This window comes from Acipenser ruthenus, chromosome 6, assembly GCF_902713425.1.
Source record: "Acipenser ruthenus chromosome 6, fAciRut3.2 maternal haplotype, whole genome shotgun sequence".
Lineage (NCBI taxonomy): Eukaryota > Metazoa > Chordata > Actinopteri > Acipenseriformes > Acipenseridae > Acipenser > Acipenser ruthenus.
The window spans coordinates 38,915,847-38,938,459 of NC_081194.1; the positions used below are offsets into that span (position 1 = coordinate 38,915,847).

The 22,613-nt window shown below is 39.0% G+C and overlaps 1 protein-coding gene across 1 annotated transcript in view; it reads right to left on the reverse strand.

The window, feature by feature from the left end:
• The window catches only part of nup133 (nucleoporin 133), a 97,045-nt gene that overhangs the window by 40,051 nt on the left and 34,381 nt on the right, over positions 1–22,613 (reverse strand). Inside the window, exons 8-15 of the mRNA XM_034018696.3 lie at positions 20,051–20,121; positions 18,766–18,913; positions 16,312–16,459; positions 16,004–16,161; positions 6,143–6,234; positions 5,263–5,426; positions 1,682–1,776; positions 1,063–1,287 (exon numbers count right to left, since the gene is read on the reverse strand). Coding sequence (XP_033874587.2) covers positions 1,063–1,287; positions 1,682–1,776; positions 5,263–5,426; positions 6,143–6,234; positions 16,004–16,161; positions 16,312–16,459; positions 18,766–18,913; positions 20,051–20,121 — 1,101 coding nt within the window. The remainder of the gene's footprint in view (positions 1–1,062; positions 1,288–1,681; positions 1,777–5,262; positions 5,427–6,142; positions 6,235–16,003; positions 16,162–16,311; positions 16,460–18,765; positions 18,914–20,050; positions 20,122–22,613) is intronic.

The following is a 22,613-nucleotide window of genomic DNA, read 5'->3' on the forward strand; positions in this document are numbered from 1 at the left end:
TGGAATATTTTTTAAATAAATTAACTGCTCTTAGTTGAACCCGCTCTTACATGCAATTATTTACTGTATTCTCTATATTTTGCTACTGATTTTTATTGTACTTTACAACTGCTCTTATCTCTAATGTGATACTTTGTACTGTGATATTTTGTAACAATTTTAAGTCACTCTGGATAAGAGCATCTGCTAACAAATAATAATAATAATAATAATAATAATAATAATAATAATAATAATAATAATAATAATAATAATAATACAAAGGGAGCAGGTCTAGGACCTACAGTTACCACAGGAGCATTTATAGGGGTGCCCACCTATAACACTCTTGGCTAACCAACAGTCCAAAAACCTACTGTTAGCGAACAGACTTCACACTGATTCTGCAAGCAGAACTAATGTGGTAAAGAGACACTGTGGAAAAACTGCAAGCAGCTTAACCCGGTCTCGGTCTAACACAGGACAGCTGAAGCCAGCAGCTGCATTAGTATTTCTGTGAAAAAAAACAAAAAAATACAGAGAAACAAATTCTACTACATAACACAGTACCAATGTATTTACTGTTACTTTAGTATAATTTTCGTAAACAAAAAACAACATTTTCAACTTCAACTGAAGCTAGCAGGCCGAGAGGGAACACAAATAGCCGATTTAAGGTTGTTCGATCCCGGGGAAGGGGCAGCGGAGCTAACGGCTTTGTGCGGGGCACAAGGCTGCTATGGGACCAACGAAAACCATGGCTGAGAGGACAATACGTGCAAGTAGTAATTACTATAAGCACATAAAATAATCACAATAAAGTGTAATTACGCAAGTGAAACAAAATTCAAATATAAGTAAGATATTTATCTGTTCGTAGATCTCGCTCACTTTCAGGTCGGTGAAAGGAAAAATGATGACGATGTTTGTGTCAGCAGTCTTTTATGCCCTTGGCTCGACTGCTTCACAGGCACTACGTGCAGCTTATTCAGGTTATCACGGTCTTTAGGTTAAATACCCATTAGGTAATGGTTACATATCATACTTGATAGGGAACTTGTACTGCTCTGCAATCAGACCTACCTCTCTAAAGAACACGTCGGCTGGAGTGAGACTCAGTGGGATGTCGGTGCCTTTCTTGTTTAAAGCTATGAGAATGCCTGCATTGACCAGATCTGGCAGTTTTGAGTGGTGATTTTTCAGGACGATGGCAGCAGAGAGCTTTTCTCCATGCTCACATAGCAGAAGACGAGTTGCCTGGGGAATGCCACGCACCTGAGCTGTGCCTAGTCTTTCAAACAGTCCAACCTGAAGAGCAGGACAAAAAGCAATACAAGTACAATATGCTGCTATTTATTCACAACAAAATAATATTTTTAGTTTTTGCTTAGAATTCAATTAATAAAAAGTTTTTGTGGTAGAGTTAACCATATCCAAAAAACAACAAAAAAAGTATCCTTCTGTTTTTAGGTTGCACTTTTCTTGAAAAGAACCATGATAACACGTGCCGAGGCAACACAGAAATGATCCCTATAGACTACAACAGGGGTAGGCACCCTATGGCACTTCCAATCCATTCCACTGCAGGACTGTTGGAGGTCAATTAAATAATTAAGGCTCCAGTTTAGGGCCTACCTAGTTGAAAAATTTAGAATAAAAAAAACAAAAACAACAAAAACAACAAAAAAAAAACACAACTTACTTGGTGAAGGAAGTCAATAAAAAAGCAATGGGCTTTCATTTTATCCTCCAGCTGATGAAGAAGAATCAATGATGTGTGACTAAATCCAACTGTCTCTGTAAACAGATTTAAACCGATAATTACAATGGATAATAAGGCCCAATGTATAAAACCTTTAAGGTTGCGCCCATTAAAATAAATTGTAGCTAACAAAACACTTGTGTTTCTCTCAAATGTGCAGTGTTACAGCAAATATGTATGTTCAATTTAAAACTTGATATCTAGTACTACACTTGGGAACCTCGCTTATACAGCAAATCATGCTTTCAGATGGTCTCGCACTTCCTGGGCCATTGTGAAGTTGTCCCTAGCCCTTACTGGCATCTTTCCTGTCAATAACCAATTAGCTGCTTCCCTTCTTGACCATCATGCTTTCAGCCAGTAAAATGCTTTTACCCAAGGCCCACCTATTCAGCTGCATTAAAAATGGAGAATTTTTCTTTAATGCATTTATTTTTTTTATTTCAGGTCAATTTTAAAGTTTCTAGTTCCAGTTGCTCACTTTCAAAGTATTTCCCCCTTATTGCAAGGTTTAAAACAGTGGCCTTATTGTTTCTGGAATTAATAAAAGTGATTAAAGTTTCAATAAATGTTTTGTGTATTCATTTGCTATTCTTTTTAACATGTACTGTAATAACTTTGAAAACAGCCCTATAAAAAAAAAAGAAATTAACAAAAGAACTGGGTTGGTTTCAACTTTTAAAAGGCTACCGCAAAATTCAAGAATTTCTGTTGCAGAAATCATGGACCCTTGCTGCAGAATTTGGAAAAATTTGCCACACTTTTCACGGGGGACTAACTATAGAGGAAAACAAGAGCCTTGCATAAGTTACTTTATTCGCCACTACTCTGTACAACCAAATACAACTTACAAAAACACATTGTTGGCTTGCTACACTCCCCCCCCCCAATCAAATAAATAATAACTACTACTACTACTACTAATAATAATAATAATAATAATAATAATAATAATAATAATAATAATAATAATAATAATAATAATAGCGAAGTGCAGCTGCGCCACTCAACCAAAAGAAAATCCATCTGCAGCGAAATTTGAATCAGTCAATTTATTTATTTTAAATATTATTCTTTTCCAACAAAACATATTCTAGCGTTATTTTAAGATGACTGTGAACGAGCCAGTAATTAATAAAAAGAGCAGTATATCCAAAAATTTTAATAAATCAATTACCGGTATGTAACAAGATTTATCAGTTTGATTAATAACTTGATTTAGTTAATACTGAAACATATATCAAAGTACTCAATATTTTAAATGTTAATAGCTAATCAGTCACAAAAACGTATTTCATAGGCATCAATTACATTTTTAAATGAATGTTATCAAGCACAAAAGTTAGTATGAAAACTTTTGTACTAAAGAAAAAACACATTCCTGCACCTCAAAACTGAGCCTGCGGTACAAATGCATTCAAAACTAGCGGACTTTTTGTTCTTTATAGTTTGCAAAACATATTCTTGAGAATTCAACACATTGTAATGTTAATAATACTGAACACACTTTTTACATTGCCAGCAGAGCGATCACGACCTTAACACTACCCTATTGTCAGAGCTCTCGCTTTACATCCCACCTACAGGTTGGCAATCTGTTAGCTCTGATTTGTGAATTTCTGCTTTGACTGACAGTCCACCAATACTCCCTTGCTACACTTTATTTTTCTGATGTACCTAATAGAAATGCAAAATGGATAAGAGTTATGGGGAAATTTTGTTAGCTACAATTGCTCTAAGAAATGTATTTTACACAGTATTCTTATAAGGGTGTAAGCCACTCTACCAACAGGCTAATTTCAAGGGTGTGCAAAGGCTAACGCAGCAGTCTATTTTGGTCCACGGCCTTGATCGAACAGGAGCAAGCAGTACTTGAACTATGCTTGCACTACTCACTGTGCTTTTACTAGTGAACCTAAGATGTATAATGTTAGGGACAGACCATTTATACAAGCGTGTGTGCATATCATGGGTATTTCCAACTTTGATGAATCCATGGAAGAAATATATGCAACACGGCTTGAAATTAACTTTTCCATCCACTAGCCACCAGGGCTAATGGATGACTAGTTCACCAAAAATGAGGAGTTTGCAATGTATGTTTAATACACTTAATAAGGAAACAAGAGAAAACCTGCAGAAACAAGAAACTTTTGGAACATGTAAACATTTTTTCTAGTGAGAGTTAGAAAAAAATATAGAAAACTAAACCATGTTTCAGTGTAGGGCTAATTTCTAAGCATGTCCCCACTTGCCTTGCAGTATCTACAATTCATCACTTGAGACATAATCTCTCATTCTGATTCACTTCAAAGACAAACTCTTCTTGTTGAAGAGGCCACATACTAAAACCTGTACACTGTCCTATCCTAAATTATCTTTATTTTTTTTAATAGTAAACTTACAAATAGTACTTTATTAATCTTCAGCTCTGAAAAGCTGATTTTATTCTATCACTCTTAGACACGTTTCATTAATAGCTATATTAACAAACTGAACAGTTGTATAAACTGTATTGCAGAAAACTATTGTAGAATTATTTAAAAAAAAAAAACAGCAAGCATTAATATTTGCAACTATAATAAAACAATAGAATTGCAAAAGCTTAATTTTTTAATTCAAATATACTTTTAAAAACAGTAGTGGAATGTCACAGCTGTGTCATCACTGCACAGAAAATAAAACATTTAACTGTATGTATGTATGTATACACACATATACATACACACCTATAGGAACTAAAGTATTCAAAATCAACAAGCACATACATAAACCATTTCAAATTGTGCTTGTCACTAGTCATCAAGTCTGTGAAAAGCTGCTACAGACAAATATGCTAAAGATGATATGTACTACTGGAGGCTGTATGCCATGGCTACGTATTAACATCAGTTATTTCAGTTTTCATGTGTGTTGATTAAAACACTGAATACTACAGTAATAGTTACAAAAAGACATACAATGTATTGAATAAATATTACATGACAGAAAAGACAGAAGCGCTAAAAATACAGAGTATGGTTCCTTTCCACAACTTGTTTAAATTAAAATAACCTGAAATCGTACAAGGAATGTGGATTGATGCTTAAATGAAAAAGAAAACAACAGTTATAATATTGCTTGTTTATTGATAGATATATTGACATGTTAACAGTTAAAATATTATTTTTCATGTACTGTAAATCAGGCATTGTTGAGCAAAGTAAACGCTGTATCGCATGGCAATGCTTAGTGCTAATTGGTTGAATCACTAAATGCCAGCCTCCACATGGCAATGCAGGCAGTGCAGATCTACCATGCTCATACATAAGCTAAGGTTAACAAGAGGAAAGCTGTGAGTGTGCTGCACCACCGCCACACCCCTCCCACTATGTCTTGGGGAGAGGCCGCACCTCCAGCACCCACTTCTGTGTCTTTGGGCACCAAAAAAGTTGAACCCTGATGTATGTACAAAACAAGTAAATGTTTAAAACTTATTTCAAATGTCCATCTTGAAAATACTTTCAGTAAACAGTTCTCACCATCAGGAACAGATTCAGCCCATCTTGGGTCAGATGAAGGGTAGTCATCAACCAAATCAACACTGACTTGTGTCACGGTTCTGTCAAGTTCGGTGTCCGCATCCAAATCTGAGTCCGGTGGAAATATTTCATCTACCATACTTTGTGCACCCAGAATATCTCTCCTGAAAAGAAAAGGCCATTTGTTATAGCAGATTGTCAATATACCCAATATACAACTGGAAAATGGACAAGCATACAGCAGTCTAGGTAATTTAAGCATACTACATTAGTCCACAGCAGTACAACCCTGGTTATGAAAATTAATGAGTAAAGTTAACAGTGTAATTGAAAGGATGTACTTTAACTTAATGCTGAAAGAGTGGAGGTACTCTACTGTAGTCAAGCTTGAACAGAGGGGTATAGAACAGTTTGTTTTTTATTAATTAACTTTAGGTTTCCAAAGATACACCTGTAACAAATCTGCAAAAAAAATATCTAAAATCTGAGCAAAAAATATAAATACTGCGCAAACTACAGATTTACATTTAAAAAAATAAAAATAAAATAAAAATGAAGCATGTATGTCAGTAACACACAACCCCCATCTGATTTTGGCTGATTTGGTTGCATACATTTGTTTATTTCTGGCTGACGTTGTTTGTGAGCTCAGGCAACTATAGATCAATTTTAACAAAATCAGTATGCATTTGCAGTACAACTTCAGCATTAAATCAATTGTTTCAAGCAAATTCCATTCTCTTAGCATTTGGTCACTTAGTTCACAATTACATAGTGATAAAAGTTTGCTTGTTGAACATATGACCATTAGGGCCATATATGGTAGTAATTAGCATTTGCATTGCAGTGATTAAAATGTTTAAATCCCCCCCACCCTTACCGGCAAAATCGTAAAAAGGCAGCTTTCAGTATCGTAGTTTTGTCTTCTTGAGCAATGGTCTCCATCCTTGAAGAGCTCTCCAGTAGAGTAGCCTGCATAAGAAACACTGTTTAGTGCTGGGAAAATAAATATTCAAACAAATACTACATGAAATGCAGAGAAAAGAATGTCAATGTTTGTAATATTTCCTATAACAGAATCTACATAATTATATCATGCAAAACACGACCAATGTATATAATAATACAAGTATGTTAGTAGCCTACACCTCCCACCACTTCTGTAAATCCAAAATGATTAGAGCCATTGTGAGATTTAAAAAAAAAAAAAAAAAAGTAGACCACTACGACCAATCTGTCCTTAGCAAGTTTCAAGACAATTGGATATGCAGTGCTCTGGTACATGTTCAATTCTGAAGTGCGACATATACGCTTCCACAAAATCCTCCTGGCCAGGGATATGCATCCCCCATGGGTAACACTCTAACTAGTTCACTAAAGGCAGTAGATATGCAACCATTATTAAGCATGTTCCTTGTGTGTGTGTGTTTACAGAAAAAGTTTAAAAAATAAAGTTAAAGTTTGAAGATATCCTGTAAAAAACATATTACCAGAGATGTAAGAGACAGCAGAATTTGGGAAACTGAACCAAAACAAAAACAGCCCATACTAAGCAAGAATAAAATACAATGCCACCCCATCACCTGTGTTCTTTATAAAGCACAATTTGCTTCTATGTAAACAGCTCATTTTATTTTAGATTTTGTTTATTTGGTTTTACTCGGTGCACATCCTATATTCACTTTTCTAAAACGCGATAGTTGTTACCAAAGCAACAGTGATGAAACATTCAGGATAAAATCAAGGTATTACCAAAACAAAAAAGTGGCATAATAAGGCTGTTAGATGTGTTTATTTTTATTTTTTTAATATAATTGTCTCTATTTATCCTTCAATTAGATTCAAACTTAATAAACGTGGTTTTTAGGTTTTAAAAACTAATCTGGCATTAGTTTTTAAAACCTGCCACTGAATTTTACATACTTCATTACATTATTCCCTGTCCTCTTCCAACTACATTTTTTGTGAACATGTTTTTATTTAAACTATTAATTAAGACATCAACGACAAGTCATACATAGGATTAATAACCACCATCCTCACGACGATCGGATCCCACCAACCGAAGGAGACACTGCATTATGTAATAGAAATTTTTTCACAGCTTCTGCCGCAGTGCTCCATGACTGTATAGTATCCCTCCTGGCACCATGGATTCTGGCTGTGGACAGCTCAATGAGAATAATATCAAGAAAGGTGAGCAGCCATTGAGACCAAGGGATGGCATGTGGAGGCTGCCATCTTAGGGCAATCAACTTTTTGGTGGCTGTAAGACCGGCCAACCAAATCCTCCTCTGGTGTAGTGAAAGCTTTAAATCGAAGAGGAGTCATTAATAAAATAACAGAAGGAACACAAGGTATGTCCAGGCCTAGAATAGTGGACAAAGTTCTTGCAACCCGATTCCAGCAGGAGGCTACATCCGGACACTCCCAGAACATATGTAGAAAAGTGCCTGAGGCGTCAAGAGGACAGAGTGTGCACATTTGGTGAGGGACCAGTTTCATTCTGTGACGTCGGCAATGTGTTAAGTACATTCCATGCAATAATGTATAAGTTGATGATTGGGATTTTTGGAAGCCAAATATACATTGCTCCAAACAGTATTCCAGGAAATGCCATAAGATGATACTGCAAGGTCTCTAGCCCAGGCAGTGTAGACTCCTAAAGGTTTATATGAAGCTTGTATGAGGTAAATATAAATTCTGGAGACAACCCCTTTGGTCCATTGTGTAGTGTATGCCCTGGCAGACTTGTCCCCCATGGCACCCCATAAGCCTGCATTGTGGAGCGGAGTCGGAAGTAAAAGAGAAAAGTGGAGCCTGGTAAATCATACTGCGATTGCAGGTCCTGGAATATACAAAGGCCATCCTCGTTAAAAACATCATCCAAAATGTGTATTCCCCTGGTTGTTCATGAGGGAAGAGAATGGACGACCTCCTGATAGAAACAGGAGATTATTGAAAATAGGGGTATAGAAGTGCCACTTAATCCGAGAAGCTGTATGCTTTTCCACCAAGCAAATATATATAGTATTATAATGTTATTATAATGCTGCCATTGTAATAAAATGTTATTTATACTTATATAATGCTGCCATTGGAAAATGTTCTGTCGTGATCTATATTAGAATGCTACAATTGTAAACATATTGTTATTTTGTTATTTAAAGCTCTATTGAAATACTGTATTTCCGTTTATCATAATCACAGTAAGTGTGCAATTAAAAAAAATATAGCAAAAATTTTGAAACCTGTCCCAATTGCTTATTTGAGGGTAAAGAATGAAATCTGCAAAAAAAAAAAAAAAAAAAGAAAGAGCATTTAACGTGGAAATTGCCAAAGTAAATGGCCGCTGGATGGTTAAGGGAAAAAGAGGGACACTGTCTTTGTTAACTTTGTAACTTGAAAAATCTATAAATAAAAAATAAAATAACCATCATCCAATAAACATTATGGTTAACTTTACTTCATTTTAAGCAATAAGTTTAGATTTTTCTTTTTTAATCCGTTGGGGCCTTTTAATAGATGGACATCATATTGGGACTGAGGATCTGTATTGCAATATATTGCAATACTGAAGACAATATTGCAATATATTGCGACACATATTGGAATTCAATGCCGAATGACGCACATGTTGATTTTTTGCTACCAAAATAAATCTACAAATAAACTGTGCCTTGTCATTTTTATGGAATTTAAAGTATTAGAATGTAATATGACAAATGAAACTCATATGAAATGCTCAGTAACAAATTTTTGTTGGATCCTCTGAAGTACGTCCATGTGCCAGCTTGAAAGCTACTTACAATTCTCTAAAAACATTTATTTTAAATGTAATTTTTAAAATTTTATATAAATATATTTATTTTCATTTCAGAGTTCTCCCCAGGAATTCTGTACAGCCGGGTGGCAGAACATTGCCGGGAGCATTTAAGGGGGGGGGGACGGGACTTGCCTTACCTTAAATATATAATACGACAAAGAATTTGAATAACGTGTTGTCTTTCGTTCACTCTGTTTGGTTGCGCTTTTTTATGTTATACATTTTCGTAAATTACCGTGCTTATTTAGGCACTCAATGATTTGACTGGGGAAAGATAAAAGTAGGTTTACTGGAGTGCCCCAAAAAAAGGTAACCTTTTCACTTCCTTTTTAGCTTAATTATTGAGCTTATTGCTTCATTTAAATTGTTTTCTTTATGTTTTCAGGTTTTTGTTTTTCGATGTTCTACATTTTTTGAATGCAACTTTTCATTAACAATTTTTTACACAACAGTACTCGCATATATTTGGTAACCATCATAACTGTTGCATGAAACTGGAGCGTAATAACCCAGCATCTCTGTACTTAAGCACTTGTATACTTTTTAAGAATACTTTTTTTTGTTGCATATGTACAGGTATTATGTACTATATATCACCATACAGTACAATAATACGACAAAAAATGGAATGAATGATAATACCCGAAAATAATCTTAATATTTTTTATAAAGTAGCCAGCGTAAATATAGTATCAGGCGGTGGATTGCGCCGATTGCCGGCTTACTTTGAAAACCCTGCATTCATTGTCACTATTTTTGCTTTGAAAATAAATCGGTTTTAGCAGTCATTTTAACGTTTTAGCCTCTCAAAGTGCTTTACACAGAAAACCCTCCCCTTCAACTCACTGATTGGTTAAATGTTGTGTCAAGCTATAAACCCAACACTGCGTACAGGGATTAAATAGCCAAGGTACAGTACAGGTGTAATCGCTCAGTAACGAGGTGCAAACACCTGACTGATCGATCTGTCAAGCTTTTACTACAGTAATGTGCTGCCTTTTCTATTGAAATGTATGTGAATGGCAAGGTAACAAGGTGAAAAAAACTGATTGGTGGATTAGTAAGAGCAATTACTACAGTATAAAATCAGTGTGCTATTTAAATCTATGTGAATGGCACATAACGAGATCCAAACAGCTGCGTTTGCCCGAAATATACGGCGTACTTAACACGGTATAAAACTATGCCTTTGTTATTGAAATCAATGGGAATAGCAAAAGGCAAACGCTATTTGTCCGATATAACGGCTGCCAAAAACACAGGTCGGCTCTGAAAGCAACTCCAACAGGAAAAGGAGTCTCAGTATCTTCAGTGTGGACCATTGAGCAGCTGCTGCTTCAAATGCTCTGAACTGAGTGCACCAGTAGCTTCATAGCTGAGGGCCAGAAGATCACAAGATCAAATTTAACCTGGGAATAAACCAGATGAAAACGAGACAAACAGCTTGCCAAATTGGGTACACAGAATGATAAGTAAAAGATCAAGGCAGAACAGTGTGCTCTGGGTAAGAAGGTTACAAGATCAAATATAGCCTTGGTGCAATCTGTATACAGAACTGCATCATCTATTTATTATCTGCCATGCATAGTGAGGTTGCTGTGCTGTTAAATTTGTTGTCTATAATTATAGTTAATTTCTGTCTGCTTTGTAAATACTGTCACAAAGCCCTTGTAGAAGGTGATCCCAGGCGTTACACTACTGCCCCAGCTCTGTGCCCCATTTCTTGTGTTTGATTTCTACTTCAAATGAATGGGGTAGGGCTGCACTGGAAATAACTTCTTAAAAGCAACATCCTTTATAAAATAACTGCAAAGCAAATATACCGACGCACAATGAAAACGCAACAGTACGCTTTACATCAATAGCTCATTGGGCACATACATAATGTTATTTACATTTTAATTAGTGAGCAGATAGGTTTGTTGATTGTTCCTTAGGATAAGAAAATACTGAGCTCAAGTCATGTGATTTCATAAAAACGCCAGGTGCTCAGTGTTTGGTATTTGAGTTGAGTTATAATTGCCAAAATGAGTTAATTAAGAATCTGTATAAAGCGCCATTCTAAAATACATGATTTTAATTAACGCAAGAACAGCGATTATAATTGCATAACTTCAAGAAAACAATGTCGAGGTCTTGCTGTGGCCAGCTTTTTCTCCTGACCAAAAAGTCCAGCAGAACATCTGTGGGACCAAATCGCCAGTGCCATCCATAGGAGACAACTGTGACCAGCCAACCTTCACCAGCTGTCTGCAGCTGCACAGGAAGAGTAGCGGAAAATCCCACAGCAGTCTATCCAGAGGCTGATCAGGTCTATGCGTCAACGCTGCCAGGACTGTGTTAATGCTCAGGGAGGTCACACACGATACTAACTTTGTAATGTTTTAATTTTGACAGTGTGTCACGTTTCATACTTAAAACTTATGTTTCTTTGATCTGTATTTTTATTCACATTTTCTATGATTTTGTTTGATATCTATTGTGACAAAGTGCATGGCGCTGTCATTGAAGGAAGATTTATAGGGCTGCATATAAGGCGCAGCCTGTATCCTATGTAAAAAATTGTGGAAGGAAAATAGTCCTGATGGTCTAAGCTGACCAGCCAAACTACATTTCCCAGAATACCTGGACTAGAAGGGGACAGTCTGCAATTATTACCCAGGGATGAGCAATTGGTTTCACCTGTATTAAAATGACCCTGTTCAGATCTCTCTCACTGGGTGCTAGACAAAAGCTGAGGTGCTGAAAGGACCTCCTGGAAAGGTAACCATTATATTTAACTCTCCTCTGTCCTAATTCTCCCCGACCTCTTTGCTGCCTTTGACACTGTCGATCACTCTATTCTACTATTCTCTCTCGCTGACCTGGGAATCTCTGGCACTGCTCTGGCCTGGTTCCCCTCCTACCTCTCCAACCGCACTTACCAGGTAACCTGGCATGGAGCAACCTCCACACCTCGCCCTCTCTCAACAGGAGTCCCCCAAGGGTCAGTCTTGGGTCCTCTCCTGATCTCTCTCTACACCCACTCCCTGGGTCCCTTCATCGCATCCTATGGTTTCTCATACCATTTCTATGCTGATGATGCTCAGATTTTCCTCTCCTTCCCCACCTCTGACTCCACCATCCCCTCCCGTATCTCTACCTGTCTTTCTGCTATCTCCTCCTGGATGCATTCGCATCACCTCAAACTCAACCTCTTTAAATCTGACCTAGAACATAAGAACATAAGAAAGTTTACAAACAAGAGGAGGCCATTCAGCCCATCTTGCTCGTTTGGTTGTCAGTAGCTTATTGATCCCAGAATCTCATCAAGCAGCTTCTTGAAGGATCCCAGGGTGTCAGCTTGAACAACATTACTGGAGAGTTGGTTCCAGACCCTCACAATTCTCTGTGGAAAAAAGTGCCTCCTATTTTCTGTTCTGAATGCCCCTTTATCTAATCTCCATTTGTGACCCCTGGTCCTTGTTTCTTTTTTCAGGTCAAAGAAGTCCCCTGGGTCGACATTGTCTATACATTTTAGGATTTTGAATGTTTGAATCAGATCGCAGTGTAGTCTTCTTTGTTCAAGACTGAATAGATTAAATTCTTTTAGCCTGTCTGCATACGACATGCCTTTTAAACCCGGGATAATTCTGGTTGCTCTTCTTTGCACTCTTTCTACAGCAGCAATATCCTTTTTGTAACAAGGTGACCAGAATTGAACACAATATTCTAGGTGAGGTCTTACTAATGCATTGTAAAGTTTTAACATTATTTCCCTTGATTTAAATTCAACACTTCTCACAATATATCTGAGCGTCTTGTTGGCCTTTTTTATAGCTTCCCCACGTTGTCTAGATGAAGATATTTGTTTGGTTTTTTTTTGTTTTTTTTTCTTTTTCTTTTATAATTTAGTCGTTGCCAATTAGTTTTTATTATTTTCTCCCCAATTTGAAATGCCCAATTATTTTATTATGCTCAGCTCACCGCTAACCACCCCTGCGCTGACTCGGGAGTGGCGAAGATGAACACACGCTGTCCTCCGAAGCGTGTGCCGTCAGCCGCCCGCTTCTTTACACACTGCGAACTCACCGTGCAGCCGCCTCGGAGCGTCGGAGGACAACGCAGCTCTGGGCAGCTTACAGGCAAGCCCGCAGGCGCCCGGCCAGACTACAGGGGTCGCTGGTGCGCGGTGAGCCGAGGACACCCTGGCCGACCTAACCCTCCCTCCCCCCGGGCGACGCTCGGCCAATTGAGCGCCGCCCCCTGGAAGCTCCCGTCCACGGTCGGCTGTGGAATAGCCTGGACTCGAACTCGCGACGTCCAGGCTATAGAGCGCATCCTGCACTCTAGCGAGTGCTTTTACTGGATGCGCCACTCGGGAGCCCAAGATGAAGACATTTCTGAGTCAACATAAACTCCTAGGTCTTTTTCATAGTTCCCTTCTTCAATTTCAGTATCTCCCATATGATATTTATAATGCACATTTTTATGGCCTGCATGCAATACTTTACACTTTTCTCTATTAAATTTCATTTACCATGTGTCTGCCCAGTTCTGAATGCTGTCTAGATCATTTTGAATGACCTTTGCTGCTACAACAGTGTTTGCCACTCCTCCTATTTTTGTGTCGTCTGCAAATTTAACAAGTTTGCTTACTATACCAGAATCTAAATCATTAATGTAGATTAGGAATAGCAGAGGACCTAATACTGATCCCTGTGGTACACCACTGGTTACCTCGCTCCATTTTGAGGTTTCTCCTCTAATCAGTACTTTTCTGTTTTCTACCTGTTAACCACTCCCTAATCCATGTGCATGCATTTCCTTGAATCCCTACTGCGTTCAGTTTGAGAATTAATCTTTTATGTGGGACTTTGTCAAAAGCTTTCTGGAAATCTAAATAAACCATGTCGTATGCTTTGCAATTATCCATTGTCAATGTTGCATCCTCAAAAAAGTCAAGCAGGTTAGTTAGACACGATCTCCCTTTCCTAAAACCATGCTGACTGTCTCCCAGGATATTGTTACCATATAGGTAATTTTCCATTTTGGATCTTTTCTTTCCCTCCTCCTCCTCCTCCTCCCACTCCTCTGATCTCTATCTCCATTCCCCTGGAATCTACCACACTCTCTCCCTCCTCAGCCAAGAACCTCGGAGTCACCCTGGACCCCTGCCTCTCTTATTCCCAGCACATCTCCACTCTGGCATGCACTTGACCATTCTTCCTGAGCAACATGCGAAGAATCCGACCCTTCCTCACCAACTACGCCACCCAGCTCCTGGTCCAGGCCCTGGTACTCTCCCGCCTAGACTACTGCCTCCCTCCTGGACTGTCCTCCCTGCATCTGCCACCTGTCCGCTCCAGCTCATCCAGAACTCGCCTGGTGTTCTCTCTCTCTGCCTCGCTTCTTCCACGCAACTCTACTGCTCTGCTCACTCCACTGGCTCCCGATCAAGGCTCGCATCCAGTTCAAGACTCATGTACTATCCTACAGATGCCTTGACCAGACTGCACCCAGCTACCTCCAGACCCTCATCTCTCCCTACACCCCCGCCCGACCTCTCCGCTCCTCCTGCACTAGAAGACTGGCTCTACCTCCTCTACGCTCCCCTGCCTCCAGAGCCTGCTCCTTCTCCACCCTCACCCCGCAGTGGTGGAATGACATTCCTTCAGATGTCAGGACTGCCCAGTCCAACCACCTTCCGGCGCCTCCTCAAGACTCACCTCTTCAGACAGCACCTGTAGAACTCCTTTTTTTTTCCCTCTGGACATTTATCACTCTTCCTTTAAATGCGCTTTACTTGCTCTTATCTGCCCCCTATTTTACTGCATTTAATCCTGTACTTTAGAGTACTGTAATCTGTCACAAGTGTTAGTGTTTAATCTGTAGTATTTTGTATTTAATTATATCCTGATGTAACTATCACTGACACTTATCTGCTCCGTTATTGAATCATATTTGGTCATACTTGTACTTGCTAGAACCAAAGTCATTGTATTTTTATCTTGCTCTTAATTGTATTATTACTTGTACTGTGATTCTTGAAATGTATTTTTGTTTACGACTACGTCGCCCTGGATAAGGGCGTCTGCTAAGAAATAAATTATAATAAATGATAATAATAATAATAACGAATCCATATAAGAATTTGTTTTGTTTTTGAAGAAGCCGGTAAGCAGCTTAGCTGCCCTGTCATTACAGTGAAACGTCACAGTTTAGTTAGTAACTCCAAGACGGAGCTAGGCTTTTGTTTTGTTTGCTGTTTTGTTACACTTTTGTGAATAAAGACACTGACCTGTTTAAACGACAATACTACGATTGACATTTTTTTTTTTTTTTTATACACTAGAGGACAGGGCTAAAAGTCCAGAATAAGAATGACACTGTCAAACAGCCCCAGAGTTGTCACACTAGGTTTAAAATGGCTTAAAACAGGGCTTCTCAAACTCTGTCCTGGGGACTCCCTGTGGCTGCTGGTTTTCATTCCAACTGAGGTCTCAATTACTTAACTACACCCTTAATTGAGCTAATAATTTGCTTAATTAGACCTTTTTACTTGTTTTCAGCTCTTGAACAGTTGCATATTTCAAGTTAGCTATAACATTTTATAAGTAACTTGAACTGCAACTGTTTAAGAGCTCAATTAAGGGTGTAGTTAAGTAATTGAGAGCTGGGTTGGAATGAAAACCAGCAGCCACAGGGGGTTCCCAGGACCGAGTTTTTTAAAGCCCTGGTTTAAAATATTTGATTAAATCCATTAGACCCGAGTGTTGTGTTTCTTTAGTACATCAGTATAGCTAAGGGTACAGATTACACCGATTACATTTATAAGCATCAGAAATATAATTTTCATAAACAAAAACAACCCTAATTCAATGGGACAGTATATACAGAAGGTCTTATTTAGTTAATTAAATCTGATATCTTTACCTCTACAGCTGCTCCTGTTACAGAAGAGGACAGTGAATCTTCCATGTCCTCAGGTAGTATGGAAGCACTCTCCCTGGCAACCACAGCAAGTAGCCCACTGTTCCTAGAGAAGAAGACAGGCAGATCTGCACAGCAGCCTGCTCCCAAGAGCCTGTCCCCTGCAAATAGACACCAGTCTATCATGACATCATAAAACACAGCAGGTATTATGCATGCATTCTGATCTACTTTTTGAAGAAAAAAAAAAAAACTGAAAACATGAAAATGCCACTATCATCACAACACTACCAGAAAGAATGTCTACCTACCTGGGAAACTGAAAGGTATCTTCTCTTCTGGCACAGCCCCTCTTCCTGTGCCAGTGGAACAGGCAAAGACCAGCTCTTCATTGAACAGGTAGGCAGCCTGACCAGAAAAGCGGGGGAGCACAAATTGACAATTCAGCAGCTCTTCAGACTGAAATGAAAAAGTTAAATTAGATAACAGAGTGTTTGCGATGGCTATCTGTTAAATTACATCAAAATTATCCAACTTACAGAACAATTGACTCAAAGCATGTGCTCTTGCTGAAGTGAAACTTAATTTTACTCTGTAATTAATCACCTCACCTGGACCCAGTCTGGAACTTTCTCTAAGATATGTTCACAGGAGTTTGAATATACTGTAGTATACACAATCCAAACAACTTCTAAAAATGAGATGCAAATTCTGTTTATGATCAAGTAATATTTGTATACATATAATATTTGTGTTTAAATGCACTTTTCTGTCACTTAATGTACCTTCAATTCATCCCGAAGTACCGTAAAGCAAAAGAAAGATGATTGTCTACTCTCCTGTGACTTTGCATGCAGAAGAGTATTGTCTACTCTCCTGTGACTTTGTGGGCAGCCAGCTTGAGAAGGTCTTGTGTAATGTATTGTGTTTGGAAGCTAAATCCTGAGTATAAAACCAGCTACAGCATTACATTTAGCAGGAACCATAGCAGCTGACATGCTGTAATCTTTTGATTCAAATTGCACATTTAAACAGGTGAAACACTGGTTAACTGTTTTTTTTCTTTGGAGTTGGCCATCAATTAATGAGCATCTTTGGAAATCCCACACATACAAGATAAAGGCTGACTTTATACATTAACATGTGGGCAAAAGGGTTAAAAAATAAATAAATAAAGACATATTGTCAATGTTTTGGTCAGAAACCATGTTGTTACCCTTAACATGAGTACAAATGTAGAATGCCCCCACACTTACAATTTTACATAATACAGTTGAGTTTATGAATGCGTTGGGTAGTGTTTGGGTTGATTATGATTACCTATTTTTCAGAACAATAGTTGACAGACACAGATTGATTTTTTTTTGTTTCTTGAAAATCTAAACTGAACACACCCCACAAACATTTTACCTGTTGTATGTATATTGACAAGTAATACCTTCTTTCAGAATTGAATTTAGTTACACTGGTAAATTAAATAGCAACTTGCAAATTTATATACATGCACTGATGGGTGGATTTGCAAAATTTGTGGTATTAAGAAGTCATGCTACAATAAAACCTACATTTATAAATCTGTGTTTAAGCTAAAATTCTGTTTTTTACAAATTGTACAGCACTATTCATATTGCACCGTAAGCATGAAATACAATATTGTTAACATGAAAAACTACTGTATTACTAAAAATATTATAAATTGACAACCTAACCTTGAAAAGCTAATTTATATTTAAATATTTTATTTAGTACATAAATAGACAAGACTAGGTTCAAAAGAAAATGTAAATAATAATGTGCAACATACTTGTTTCAGACACATGGCCTAACAGAAAACACAACTATTAAATAATTTGTTACCTAGATGCTATGTAGATTTTTGTTAAAAATGCAGTTAATGTAAAAGCTTGTATGCTATACTATACCGCATGCACTGTATGCAGACCTATATATTAATTACCGGTATGTGGAGAAAAGAAAGCGTAGATAAAAAGCCCCAAGCACATAAACTGTGGTCATGAATAAACACAGAACATATGATCACACAGCATTAACATAACTAAAAGCCTGCAGAAAAAAAAAAAAAGTATATCGCACTTCCTACCGTGAGCAGCCACACCCACACACTGTGCTCTGACCAATACCAGTTGATGCTTCTGTCTGAAACTGTGGATGAAAACTGTGGGTCTGACCCTTTAACTATAACATCACAAACTTGACAGCTTCTGAGATTCATTGGAATCAACTGATTTAAAATATCTCCACCCAGTGTTCTTTCAGGACATGTTTAGTACATTGCATTCAAGCTGTTTGAGTGACAGCTTTCCTGCATCATTGGGATAATATTATAATAATCATAATAAATAATAATACCCGGTGACAATGACAGGGAAATGCAGATTACAGATTGTGGCATTTTATTAATAAATAAGCACCGATTATGATTTTCATACTCATGTCAGACAATATGTATGTTACCATGTTAAATAGGATAGGTGATGGGTTCATTAGATATGATTTTAACTATCTGGTTCTGTGCTCAGTCTTGCTGTGTTTTGATGCAACTGGCAATTAAGACACTGAATAATTAAAAATCCCTGTGGTCATAAAAGTGATCAACTAACCTTTAGGCCTTAAAGAAAAGAAAATAGCATGCAGCACTAAAAGGGTTAAACACAATATACAACATTATAGGTGAAGTTCTCAAGATATAACTATAAAATGTGGCACACACACAATTTCCCCCACAATGGATTACAAATTTGTACCTGAAAAGGAGGGTTGTACTTTGTAACCTCCACAGAAAGCTCATCAGACATAGGAGAACCTTGGTCCTCCACTGTGACCAGGGAATAGTAAGCCACACAGGGGGTGTCTCTTGGATGCCATGCTGCTGCCAGAATTACCAGTCCATCCCTTGCAATATAACAGAGGACATTAACAATTGCATACAGTTCCATCATAGCTGGCTTAACATTCAAAAAGAAAGTGTGTGTGTGTGTGTGTGTGTGCGCGTGCGCGTGCATTTAAAACTATTTTCATTATTTTTACAGGAATGGTGGAATTAGGTGTGGCTAAAATTATATCAAATTATCTCTCCTCCAACATATTGTTGAGCAGTTTCTTATATACCTTGCTGACTTTCAAAAATCTCTGAAGCCACACAATAGCACAACTCTACCCTTATGAATTGCTGACAGACAGTAACTCTCTGATTAACACATATTGGGTATCTATTACATTTATAAGCAGCAGCATATGTCAGTATTGTATAGCTATTACTTAATGTCAATAGAAATAAAGAGACTAACATGCACTGTTGGATTTTTAAAACCTTTACAATAGTGGTTAGCCTTATCTGTCAAGCACAAAGAGGTTTGGGGTCTATAATACATGCAGGCAGACATGACAACGCTGTACCACATTTCAAAGTTAGGAAAACTTTTTAGAATTGAAAAGCTGAACTAAACAAGGAGAGAGAATAAGGGTAAGAAGGGTAGAAAAAAAATTATAAAATAATGATTTCAGTGTTTCTCAAATCCAAATTAACTTTGCTTTAATAACACATCATTTATACCATAGCAGTAGATGGAATAAAAAAAAAGGTCACGCTTTATTTTAAGGGCCTTTTTTTGTTTATTAACTGCTAACAAACAGCTAATATACATGTTAATGTACATTATTTATTTTCTGTTAACTGTTAGTAAATAATGTATAATAGGCCAGCTAAAACTGCAAACACCAGCGCCCTGTGGATGATCAATCAAACACCAGAGCCCTGTGGATGATCAATACCCAGTTGATCATATGAAATCAGTTCAAATTGTTACCCAACCTAAAAAATAACAATGTTTGTTAACAGTTAATAAACTAAAAAACGGCCCTTAAAATAAAGCGTGACCAAAAAACAGTCCTAAATATGGAGCACAACAAAGTACATAAACCGGTATTAGTAAATCATATTTAAGTTATCAATACAGGCAAGTGATCAAAACCGAACCACCATCTACACTTCTTGAAAACCATAACACAAGAAACTAGGTTTAGACTTACTGGCCGAGTTGTAAATCCAGGTACTTAACATTGACACCAGCTTTAATTTCTTCATAATTGCTTTCAGAACCCTAGAGATTAAACACAGGTCAGATTGATTGGTTTTGTTATAGTATGACAGGTCATTGATAAAACCCTTACCGTCAGCCCTGGAAACTGTTAGGTTATTATCATAACCCTAGTTCCCTGTAATAGAAATGTATCCATTACACAATGGGTTACCTTATTACGCCCGATTCAACTGAACTCTACCAAAGCTGCATCTGTCACCCGTGATGTCAGCATGTCTGTCTCCGCCCCGACAGGAGACAAAACTGCGTGCAGGACGAAGCTCAGTACCATACATTTTCTTCAGCCTACTGCATGTAATGTACGCAGCAACCAAAATAATTGTAATGGAAACATTTATTTCAGGGAACCAGGGTTATAATAACCTAACGTTCCCTTTCAAGTATGAAATGTATTCCATTACACAATAGGCAAGTATACCCAAGACGTCGCAAGGACATGACTTGCAGAACAGCCAATTTGGTGAGACCGATGGCTTGCCATAGTTATAAGGCATGGTAACGTCCACAGAATGCATAATTACCTCATGCATGCGCCTCTGAATCCAGCTGAGATACTGCTGTCAGCACTGTGGTTCCAAAGTCAGGGTTCTGAGGATCCAGGACATTAAGCTTGTAAAACCTTGTGAAGGTGTGAAGAGTAGCACACCGCTGCATCGCAAATGTCAGAGACCAAAGCACCCTGAAAACGCCCAAGAGGTAGCAAGACCCCTGGTGGAATGACCTGTGACCTTCTTGGGAGAGGGCAAGTTGGCTTGCTCATAAGCAATCTTGACTGTCTCCACGATCCAATTGGATAGAGCTTGGACCTTGGTTCTTAGCTCCAAAACATATAAACAGTTGCTCAGATTGCCGCTAACTTTTTGTCCTGTCAACGTAATACGCTAGTGCCCTAACCGGACAAAGCGTATGGAGCTGACGCTTCTCATCTGACTAGAACAGTGGAGAATGAAAAGTCTCCAATTCCACAGACTGATTGACATGGATGGTCGATAGGCATTTGGACACAAAGGTTGGATTTGTAAATCCTAGTCCTAGTCTCCGTAAAAAACACGCTTTTGCCACTGAAAATGCCTGCATCTCATCTTGCGCGTCTAGCAGAGGTGATGGCAAGTAAGAAACTGTGCAAGGTCAGAAAAACTGCCAGCAGCTCCAGGACATTTGTGTAGCTACACCCAAGAGGGCTGCCACACACCTTGCACTCCTCGTCTGTGGTGATCACCTCTTGCCTGGTGACACTGCCCAACACCACACCTACACAGGAGCTGGCTGTTTCCACCACAAAACAGCCTCCATACAGTGTCGGGACACCGACAGGTGGAGATGTGGCAGGGTCTTATCGGGACATGGAAGCAGGCGTCTCTCAGGTCAACCATAGTGAACCTGGTCTGACAGACTGCAAGAGCTGTTTCATTGTCAGTATATTGAATTTCCTGCGCCTCAAGAACAGATTGACATGTCAGGTCGAGAATGCGCCATCTGGGGCTGCTGAGCCTTAGGACGCCAAGGCGCGGTTTGCTTCCTGGTTTGAGGAGCCTTTCTGGGCAGCAAGCGAACCAGCTCTTTGGTGGATTCGCCTCCCTGCTGGAAACTTTGTTTGTCCACCGCTGAACTTAACGCCTGGACAGCTGCAGCAAGTGGTCAGTGACCTGGTTCAGCTTCTCTAACGTCCGCTGGGGGGCCTGTGACTCACTGAAAGCTCTACACAAGTGTCGACTGGTAAGGCGCCAGGATGCTCGTGTAGTTACCCAGCCGGGTAGCTAGAGCTTCTGCCTAATAGGCCTTTTGAAACATCTCCTCCGTGACCTTGCACTATTTGTTAGAGCACGACGCTTCTTTGGACAGGACCGCCAAATGTGTGCCTTGTACAAGAGAGGCAATGGATGCCATGACAGGAGGAAAGTGGGCAAGCCCCAACTCCTCCGTGTCGTGGACCTCATGCATAATTTCCGGGTGGACAGGGGACATGGAGGTCCTTCTAGAGGGATCTGAGGGCCTGTTAAAAATGGAGCACTTTGGCTCGGACTCCTCGGGTCACGGCACTTCCAGTGCTATGGTGGCTCTTTTCAATAAGGCTGTGAGCTCTACGGAGAAGGGGAGGGGCGCGAGTGGCCCATCCTCCTCCAGCTCCTCCAGTTGAGGTTCCTCTAGCTCCTCGGGAATCCCAGAGGCAGTGAGGGACATGGAGTCACCCTGCACCCACTCATGCACTGCAACAACCGCTTGCACCACAAGGGGAGCAAGGGCATGTTGCACAGGCCATGTCTCAGCCAGTGCCTTCAAGATCTGGCTCTGGGCTGAGATGTCTTCCCACATGCGATCCATCTGGATCTTAATGGCCAGGTTGCTTGGGGACGCCTCGGGGCAGGGGGAGGGGGGCTTCTACCTCTGTGCGGTTTACTGATTGGAGCATGATCCACCAGCAGAGGTGCCGCACGCTGCAGTGAGGGAGACATGTCCCTCTGAGAGGAGGTCGAGGGATCAGGTTCTGCAAA